This window comes from Pezoporus occidentalis, unplaced genomic scaffold (assembly GCF_034315485.1).
Source record: "Pezoporus occidentalis ecotype Australia unplaced genomic scaffold, CSIRO_AGI_Poc_V1 ctg45, whole genome shotgun sequence".
Classification (NCBI taxonomy): domain Eukaryota; kingdom Metazoa; phylum Chordata; class Aves; order Psittaciformes; family Psittacidae; genus Pezoporus; species Pezoporus occidentalis.
In genome coordinates, this window is record NW_026915780.1 from 2,689,086 (window position 1) to 2,699,286 (window position 10,201).

A 10,201-nucleotide genomic window follows, 5' to 3' on the forward strand; every position below is an offset into this window, starting at 1 on the left:
ACTTGAAACAAGGGGATACCGACTCTCCATCCCTCCTGAATATACCCTGCTCAAAGGCAATTACCAAAGCACTAAACAACTTACTCATAGCCTGCACAATAAATGAAGAGGCTGATTTTCAAAGCTACACATATAGCTCTGTTGGCTTACAGACAGCCTTGTTTATCACAGGTTACCAAGGCAGAAATGTATTTGATTATGGAGAAAAAAAGTTCACTAAAATGGATGTGAAAGCCCAAGACAAAGATAAATCTGGACTTGGGTTGCTTTTCTTTCCTGAAAAATAAGTTGGAGGGCGATAGGAGCTGCAAGGAGCAGGACAGAGCCGCTCCAGGTAGCTGCATTGCGACAGAACACCTCCACCTCACTGAGTACAGACAGATGCAGAAGACACATATTGTGCCTGTGTAAGGGCATGATTAAATCTGTGTACCTTTCTTTACCTTTGCTGAAAAGGAAGAAGAGCCAGTGGTGGGACCCTGCACACAGGGTTTGGTTTGATACCTCTCAGTGGTGCTTACCCGCATGCTCAGCAGTCACAGAATGGTTTGTATCAGGAGGACCCTTAAGCTCATCCAGTTCCAACCCCTGCCACGGGCAGGGACACCTTCCACTGGAGCAGCTTGCTCCAAGCCCCTGTGTCCAACCTGGCCTTGAACACTGCCAGGGATGGGGCAGCCACAGCTTCTCTGGGCACCCTGTGCCAGCGCCTCAGCACCCTCACAGGGAAGAGCTTCTGCCTAAGAGCTCAGCTCAGTCTCCCCTCGGGCAGGTTAAAGCCATTCCCCTTGGCCTGGCCCTACAGGCCCTTGTCCCAAGCCCTGCTCCAGGTTTCCTGCAGCCCCTTCAGGCACTGGAGCTGCTCTCAGGTCTCCCCTTCAGGAGCCTTCTCTTCTCCAGGCTGACCCAGCCCAGCTCTCTCAGCCTGGCTCCAGCCCTCGCAGCACCTCTGTGGCCCTTCTTTAGACACACAAGTCATGCTCAGCCCTTCAGCTTTCCATGGCCGAGGGCATTAAAAATCCTCCTTCTTGGTCAGCTCTGGACACAGCTTTAGAGTGTTTGAGTTGAAAAAATTGCATTTGCAGGACGTGAGCCATGTCTGAAATCACAGCGGCCAAGAATGAAACAGGGCTAATGCCCTGCTGCAGTGAAACTCCTGCACCCTGGCCTGGGCTTCCCCCGTCCAGACATTACACAGGACAGAGTGCATAAGAATAAGAATTATCTAACATTTTCCTTATGCATTTTTAAAGGTCTCTAGGTGTCACTTGACTTCAAGAGCTAAGCAACCTAGACACCAGCGGTACCCAGAAGGAGTCTAAGTGTTTAAGCAGCTTTTAAATAGATGATGCTTTAAACATTTCAGCACGGACAAATGCAGACAGCAGTGTGTTTGATCTCCTGGAACCAGCCAGGAATTAGGCAGCTGCAGTCCCAAAACCCACCGTGGCACTAGCACTGCTCCGAGCTCGAGCCACATTTCTCCATGGGCTCAGGGGTGCGAAGCAGAGGAATGGGCTTTGTGGAGGTGATCATACCAATCAACCACATTCTAGGTTTAATACTGGGTTTGATATTTAACAGGGAAATATTAGAAAGCATCCATGTAGTGATTTATTGTTGTCTTAGCTTGGAATCCAGAATGCATCGCATGGACACGCAACATTTTCAAGCCAATGTCACAGCTCGTTACACTGCTTTTGGAAGAGACAGCCACAAGGTAAAACTCACACAGACCAAATGACCTTCTCCCCCCCACCCCAGAAATTAATAAAACCTCTTTTTGTCAATTACTGCAGCACAACTGGAGCAGATGAACAGAAACCACGTTTGGCACATTTCATCAGGTGTGTGTTTGCTATGTAAGTCAATTAATTGAGGCAAAGAGAGCAGCACTGATACCCGGCCTTAGAGTGATTTATCAGGGAATGAAATGACACATCTTAAGGGATTATTTCCTGCTAAAGTCATTTTAAATAACTCTATGAAAGAGAAACTACCAGTTACAAGTAGGGCCTGATTCTCTCTTTCACCAGTGGCCCTTGGTACGTTTGGGAATCTCAAATGAAATGTACTTTAAATCTGTCTTATAATTGCCAGAGTGGTTGTCTTTGCATAAATGTGATGTGGGACAGGAAGGTACAGGCCTGCTTTGCTTTGCCAGTGGGTTTGCCTCTATGGGAGTAACACCATCAGTCCTCCCAAGGGATTGCATGCACGCATCTATTCAAAGGGCAGGATTATTTCTGTATTAATCAAGAGGAACCTGATTAAATCTGAGGCTTTACAAAGAAGGGGAATTCACCGAATGAAAACATTCAACACAAAATTTGATGATCCTATAACTTTTGGAAACAAAGCCCATTCTGAGCAATCCCATCTGCTCCCCTTGGCTCGTGCTCTTTGAAATGAACCTCTGTTTACACGCTGAAGACACGGGTACATTTGTCTCTGTTGGCGCTATCATTGGAAAGCATTCAAATGGGTTCAAGCACAAAGTTAAACATCAGATCTAAAACCGGGGCTGCGGTTTCGAGCACTTGTTTATGACTTTGCTCTTCGAGAGGAAGTTTTTTTCATTCCTGATCCAACCCCGTTGCGAAAGGACCTTTTATTGAATGGCATCTCCAGGTAAGGCTTTAAAACAGCCACTTCTTCGCTCCTGCCCGCCTTGGCCAAGCAGTTATTCAGCAGGACCAGGCAGTAATCAGATTTCCCATACAGCTGGCAATTCAAATAGAAGGGATTGCTGCTCTGAAGATAAAACAGGAAGAAAGAAAGAGAAAAAGAGAGATAAGGAAAGGTAACATTATGAATCCATGTATTTGCCAGGACTTGGTCGGTAGAAAAAGCAAAGTAGAAACAGAAAACCCCTTTATGCTTTGAATGCCAAAGATGAACTGCTGTTTGCTAAAGATTCCTCATATTCCAAGTCAGATCTTTCCTAGTTTTATAGAAGACTTCACAGTGGTATATCTGGTATAAATTACTCATACTGCCGCCAGTACGTTTAGGGTATGAAATGACTTGTTTTCCATGATGTTGACCAGTTGTGGCATGTCACACTGTTTCCCTAGAGTAGCATGTACGTTTACTGCTGTAAAATGAAACAGCATCTTGTCATCACTTGTGGGGAGTCATGTAGCTGAAATGATGGATAAGAGGAAATGATAATACCTGCAAAGCAGAGCTCTGTGGGAGGAGCTTTCTAGTTATGGTAATATGTTAAACTTAGGTATAACTAAATTCAGTAATGACAAAGTAGTAATGGGAGTTTAAAAAAGTCTAGATTAAAACCCATAAAGGTTTATGTACACGTCCCTTTTACTTGCATTTTACAGTATAAAAAGGTAAACAACATAAAAACCTTCACAAATTTAAATTGCATTGAAATTAACATTGAATTTAAACTCAGACATTCCCTGGCGTGTCTATAGCTGCTGTGTGCATCTTGCAGCACATCGTGATTTACAAGCTTGTAGATGATCTATCTGAAAGAACTCTTACTTACTAAAGCTGTCTAAATGTCTCAAGCATTCTTGCTTGGGAAACAGTTGCGTGCAAAGCCACAGGGTTAACATCTGCCTTCACTGGAATTGATGGCAAAACTGCCATTAGCTTCACTAAGATTAGTTTTAATTCAGTATGCTATTACTTTTATTAATATTGCTTAGTGCTTAATGTTTCTTTTGCCTGTTCTGTGCATATAAAAGGTAGATTAATGATTCCTCTCCAAGCACGAGCATGCACCGGGTCTGGGTTTGTTCCCCAGGCTGAAGGTTCTCCCTAACAAGAAGAAATATTTTATGCAAGGAACACAGGCATAGAGAAATTCCCCTTTGAATTTTTAGCTCCTATCTCACAACCTACACAGGGATTTCACTGCTGAATAAATTGCTGTTATTTTGACATGCAAGATACTCATTGAAATAATTAAACTCATTTTAGCTGTAGTATTAAGAACTGTGGCTACTCAGATTGAGCTACACCTAAACTATCGTGGTCAGAAATGAAAGATGATTCAGCATTTACAGCAGAAAACATACAGATGGACTGGGTGATGGGTAGATTAAGGCTAACAGGAATTTCACATCAATAAAATAAAGAGCTTTAGGAGTAGCCGCTATCTCTGCTAGCGACACATCACCTTAATGAAAAGATAATGATGGAAAACACATCAGAGGAGAAAAAGAAATCTGAACCATGGCTCCTAGAGCTGATTTTACAGCAATAAAGAACCAGCAAATCTAAAGAAGACTTTGTCCAAATCAGGGAAATTGAATATCAGTAGAAATAAAGTGTCTCATTCCACAATGGCAAAGTCTTAAATGCGTGGTTTGACCAGGAATGTGTGGTGGGAAATAAACTGGTCAAGATCAGCAGCTGAAAGGATGTCAGCATTATTTATGTAACCTGCTCACTTCAGTTCTATGGGCTATGCTACATTCATAGTTCAATCATATTTGTATTACTGATCCTATGCAATCATTTTCCATAATTTATATAAGAATTTCTCCTTACTTTCACACTAACAGTGATAGATAAATGTGTCGGTTTATAAACTAGCTAGCAATAGGTGAAATGAATACATATATATTGTTGTACCTATTTGATGTAGACAAGGGATTCAGGTGGAGAGGAGATCGATGTTTTTCTCTTTTCCATACAATATTTCATCTCCCCACACTGCACATTAAATATGCAATAGATTTCTCACATGATTATTTTAGAGGCTTGCATATTTTATTAGTAACTAAAGCAATAACTGAGCTGTACTCCAGGAAAATCAGGTAATGATATTAAAGCAATAGCTTTAATACAAGAAACTTTTCATTTTATGAAACAACTAGGAAACAGGCAAGGAAAAAGCACTAATTTAAATAAAATAGCTATTTAAAAGAAATAAAGCTCATCACGTTCAAGCAAGTAGGGAGCATGACTTACCATGGAAGAGATGACGGGGTAACTCGAGCACACGATCATCATGGAGATCCAAAGAATGAAAACAGAGTTTAACCTGCATAGACTTCAAACGGAGACTGAGATTAGTTAAAACAAAACGAAGCAAAAAGCTCCATGCATACACATAAACCCACAGCTAGCACATTTTCTCCATAGACAAAGTAATCCACAGTGCTTTTACCTGACCATTTTTCACTCAGGACTGTATGTGTATGTACATGCAGTTACACTACCAAATTCCTCATATCCTTTCAGTTCTTTCTTAGATGACTGTTTTATACCAGAGTTCAGGAGTGAAAATGTCATCAAAGCTTATTTTATTATGACTAATTGGTCCTTGTTTGGCCTTTTCTTCTTGTTAAATAGGAAAATGGCAAGAACACACATTCAGCTGCCATTCTGAAACTACCCATTGATTTCATTTAAAGTGTTGCATTAAAATGTCTCTCAAGTGGGTTTGCTGTTAAGTCTGTATCATCATAGCAAATGTGGTCAAAGGTCTAAAGATTTCAAAAACACGCTTCAAGAATGTTTTACCACTTCCAATATAACAGATCAAGACCTTGTAAAGCCTGTCTGCAAGGGAAAAAGAGTAAAACTGCATTTTAGATAGAAACCTCCTCAAAGAATTATACTCAGAGCAGCCACAATACATAGAATCATAGCATCATAGAACAGTTTGGGCTGGAAAGGACCTTAAGCTCATCCAGTTCCAACCCCTTGCCATGAGCAGGGATGCCTCACTCTAGACCATGTCACCTAAGGCTCTGTCCAACCTGGCCTTGAACACTGCCAGGGATGGAGCATTTACCACTCCTTTGGGCAACCTGTTCCAGTGCCTCACCACCCTTACAGTAAAGAACATAAAACATACCAACATAAAACAACACATATGGCTTTTTCTTTTTCTTACCCTTTCTTTTTACATGCTTAGATTTAATGCACCCAAATTTTAAGTGTTTTTCTTGGAACTTAAGTTCTTTGGACAGTAATTTCGTCGCTTGCATGCAGACCTATCTTAGCCTATGTAAAGTTTATTCAATCAAGTCCTCTATAGGATTAATAAATTCTGTTAATTCCCATCAATGTAGCAAATGCTTAGTATCCAAGAGCATCATTTGTTCCTTCAACCAATTTTATTGTGCAACATTTAATTTAGCTGCTTCATATTTCAGAGCATCCTGTGGTTTATTTAAACAGGATCTGTAAAAGCAGTCAAAGTCCCACGAAGCCTGTGAATGTCACACGGCACAGGTGAGGGAATGCTGAAAACCATGGAATTCCTTCTTTTCCCCCTCTTTTTGACAGTCACACAGTGTCAGGCACACATCAGTGACTCAGCAGCCTCAGACGTTGCTTTTCCATCAGTGTTTACCCTGAAAAATCAATGCACAAGCGCTCCAGAAGGGAACTCTGTGTGAGCCTTCCGAGAGACAGGAGCTGTTATAGACTGCAGCAACTTTAACTGGAACATTCAGTCTCTTGATGTAGATCCATTGAATTCCAGGGACTAGAAAGCAGCAAGGCCTTCGGGTAAGGCCAAAAGAAATATAGTGGTACGTATGGATAGGAGCCATTCAAAGTCAGGCTGGATGTGATTCTGGGCAACCTGATCTAGTTGAAGATGTCCCTGCTCATTGCACGGGGGTTGGACAAGATGACCTTTGAAGATCCCTTCCAACCCGAACTATTCTGTGATTCGATTGAAAGCCTTTATCACGTTTTATAGAAGAATTCATAATTTAATCTCAGATTATGGTTGAACAGTTTTTCATCATCACTGTACATGGTGGTGCTGATCATGCCAGGGGCTGATAGATATAGTCCAATGACTTAAATGACTTCTAAAAAGTACATGTTTGTAGTTGCTGGTAAAGTACTTCAGGATTCTTCAGGCCCAACAGAAGTATAGAAATATAAGATGAAATTAACCTCATTTAAACACCACAGTAAGCAATCCATTTATAAGAACTGTCAAGAGAACATTTGACTATTTGCATATTCAGTAGGTGTCCTCTTATTCAGAGAGAAAATCCTTTTGCTTGAATTGAACATCCTGTTCCGACTCGTACAGGACCTCCAACTCCCACCAATAAGCGGATTAGCCCGTGTTTCTGCAGCAGTGAAAAGCAGTTCGGGTTGGATTCTGCTTGAGCACAGTTTAGTGTCAGCTTTCATTGTATCTGCATTTCGCTTCAGTCCATTTTCATACCAAATTAACCTTCACACAACATTATTTGTGGAAGATGAGGGATAAGAGTAGGTTTGTGATTAAAGTTCAGGACTTCAAGGTTCAGTGTTGGAGTTTGTGCCTTAGACTCTATGGGTGACCTTTGGTGCATTATTGACTTAGGCTTTTAAAATCATGGAATCATAGAATCACAGATTGCTTGGGATTGGAAGGAACCTTAAAGCTCACCCAGTTCCAACCCCTGCCATGGGCAGGGACACCTTCCACTAGACCAGATTGAGTCGTTTGTGTCACTGGTGACCTCCCATTATGCCTGGTCAATACCTCCTATTCTTACCTTTATCTTATCTCTTTAAAAGAGTGGATTTGGCCACATTTCTAGCTCACAAGCTCTGGACATGACAGATGTCCAGAGACTCTCTGTAGGCAACTTCAGCATGAGCAGGTGGTGAGAGGACAACCAAGAAGGTCACCAAGCAGCTCCCAAGGACATGGCCATGCTGGCCCAGGCAGGATGAAGCTTTGAGGAGCCTGGAACAAAGCAGCAGGCTACAGAAAGCTCAAACAACATGGGAAGACAGCTCCTGTGTGACTTTGTAAGGAAGGAGAAGAAGATGATCAAATACGCTTGTTCAGGATGTTTCAAACAGTGGGTTGGAAAAGGAAAGAGGCAAATGTAGCAGCAAATCTCTCAGGCACTTTGCAAAACCAATTGCATCTGGTCTGAACACTAAATAAATAACGGTTCACCTGAGGGTTTGCATGGATTTCATTCACACTCATATTATATATATGGATATGTACCACAGTAACATCTTTCTGAGCAAAATTCTTTCACCTAATTTCTGTTTCCAGTTCTGCCAAAACCTCATCTATGACAGAGTGGGTTCATAGAATCATAGAATCACAGAATGGTTTGGGTTGGAAAGGACCGTAAGATGACCTAGTTCCAACCCCCTGCCATGGGCAGGGACATCTCACACTAAACCGTGTTGCTCAAGGCTCTGAGCAGCTTGGCTTTAGGACCCGACTCTAAGAAGAAACAGGCAAGTAATGTCTGGGTTTTTGCTCCCCAAAATTCAAGAGGAGATTCCATCTTTTCAAAGGCTTTGGCCAGCTGAGCAGCCATAAAGTGTTTCCACACAAGAAGGATGCAGATGGCACTTAGACAAGTGTGAGTTATTGAGATATCACCGACCCAGAACTGGGCTCAAGGGGTTTGTCCACCTCTGAGACACACCGAAGCGGTGTTATCTGAACAGAGTGAACATTCAAGCCCACATATTTGACTCTCACTTTTCGGAGTTTATTTTTCTCTAGCTATTCAGGATGCAGTTTAACTCACCACCACTGTGATTTGCATGCATGAAGTGTATATGGAGATTTAGGTACGTTCAAGATATTCCCACTTCAAGTTTGGATGAATCAGGTTTAACAGAACAAGTGGCAATTGACATTTCTGTCTTCGCTTCTGTCTGCAGAGCATCCAGTCTGAGGCTTTGCTCCCAGGTAAAGTTCCTGGCAGGTATCATAGGTCAGACAAATCATCAAGAGCCATAATAAAAAATCCCAGCATCCATAAAATTTGCATTTTATGAGAATAAATTAGCAGGAATATCTTCACTTCCCTGCAAAGCCAATATCATCACCTCTTCCCTCTTGCTTGGTTCATTAAAGGAACAGTGTATTGCACCTCGCTGCTGCTCTGGTTTGGTTTTCCTACAAAAAACATAGGAAACACAACACAAAACTTAATGATAAACCTATAGAGCCTTGATAAGACTTAACAGAGAAACTTAATAAAGTTATTAGGCCTATAAGCTTTAAAACATGCTTCTCACCCCCAACACAGTAGTAAATCTAAAGTGTTTAAACTGTCATTGTGTGCCTTTGCTAAGGGATCAAACCAATAAAAAATGAAAGAAGAGACCCAAACCTGTCTGCATGATCCATTGGTATAATCCCAACCCTTGTAAAACCATAGCAGGTTAGCGGTCTGGAGAAAGGGAAGGTGCTAAATCATGTTCTTCCCTTCTAGGATGCTCACAGTGAAACCTCAGCATGGCTTCTTTTGGAGAAAGGAGCCTGGATATTTTGCTCGGAGCTCAGATTTTCTCTTGCTTTCAAGAACATCGAGGAACAAGAAGCAGGATGGTTTGCTCTGAGATCAGAGCAAGGTGCAAACTGGAAATTAATCATACTCGCAGCAGATAAATCTGTTTCTGACTCAGCGATAATAGAAAATCCCAGCAAGACACAAAGAAAGAAGGAAAACAGAAAGAAAAGGCAAGAATCAAACAGAACGACAAGTCAGGAAGCAGGCTTATCCCTTCGGTCATTATTGTTCTGCTCTCACTGCCAGCAAGGGATGCAACCAGACCACTGTGATCTCATCTACAGAGGCACAAAGGAGCTAAAAAGCTGCTGTAGACACACACTTGACTTGTTCAGGGCATTTCCCTGCCATGATTCTTCCTAATCCCCTTAAACTTGGTTATGATCCACAAAGATCATGTGTCTGGCTGACAGGGAAAGGGGTTTTACGGCCAAATGGTGCAGCTGGGGGGAAGCACAGCTCCCACTTCCCCCCTTGCCCTCACATATATGACTGGGCAGCAACGGAGCATCTCTGATGTCTCCACAAGCCCACCTGCCTGCGGGCTGGAGCCTGTCCCCTGTGTTATTTACTTTGCTCCTGTGCCGCCGAGGTGTTTGCACAGAGGTGCTCTCTGTGGAGGATGCGATAGTCTCCTCAAAGGTCAGGTGCATATTTTCCGAGCCCATGGAGGCCCACGGTGGATAAACAGCTCTGCGTTCCGGTTCCAACCGCACGAGTTCACCAGAAGGAGAGGCTCAGTTATTGAATTTCATTGTGTTTGCACAGCAAAGTGCCCGCAGAGGCAAGTCCTGCGAATGATGCACTGCTCCTTGCAGACGGGGATGGCTCCTACACTGAGCTGTGGCACTGCAGCCCTCACTTAAGACACACAGCTCCTTTTAATACCTAATTTTCAATGCGATTCCACGCAGACATCCTTCCCCTGGAAG

The 10,201-nt window shown here is 42.5% G+C and overlaps 1 protein-coding gene across 1 annotated transcript; it reads right to left on the reverse strand.

Moving 5' to 3' along the window:
• Nucleotides 1-1,752: 1,752 nt before the first annotated feature.
• On the reverse strand, nt 1,753-5,028 carry NPS (neuropeptide S; the record flags this gene model as incomplete). The annotated part of the gene is made up of 2 exons (XM_062635084.1): nt 1,753-2,754; nt 4,945-5,028. Coding segments are annotated over 2 exons (294 nt in total), but the record flags the coding sequence as incomplete, so codon positions are not given.
• Between the last annotated feature and the right edge of the window lie 5,173 nt (nt 5,029-10,201).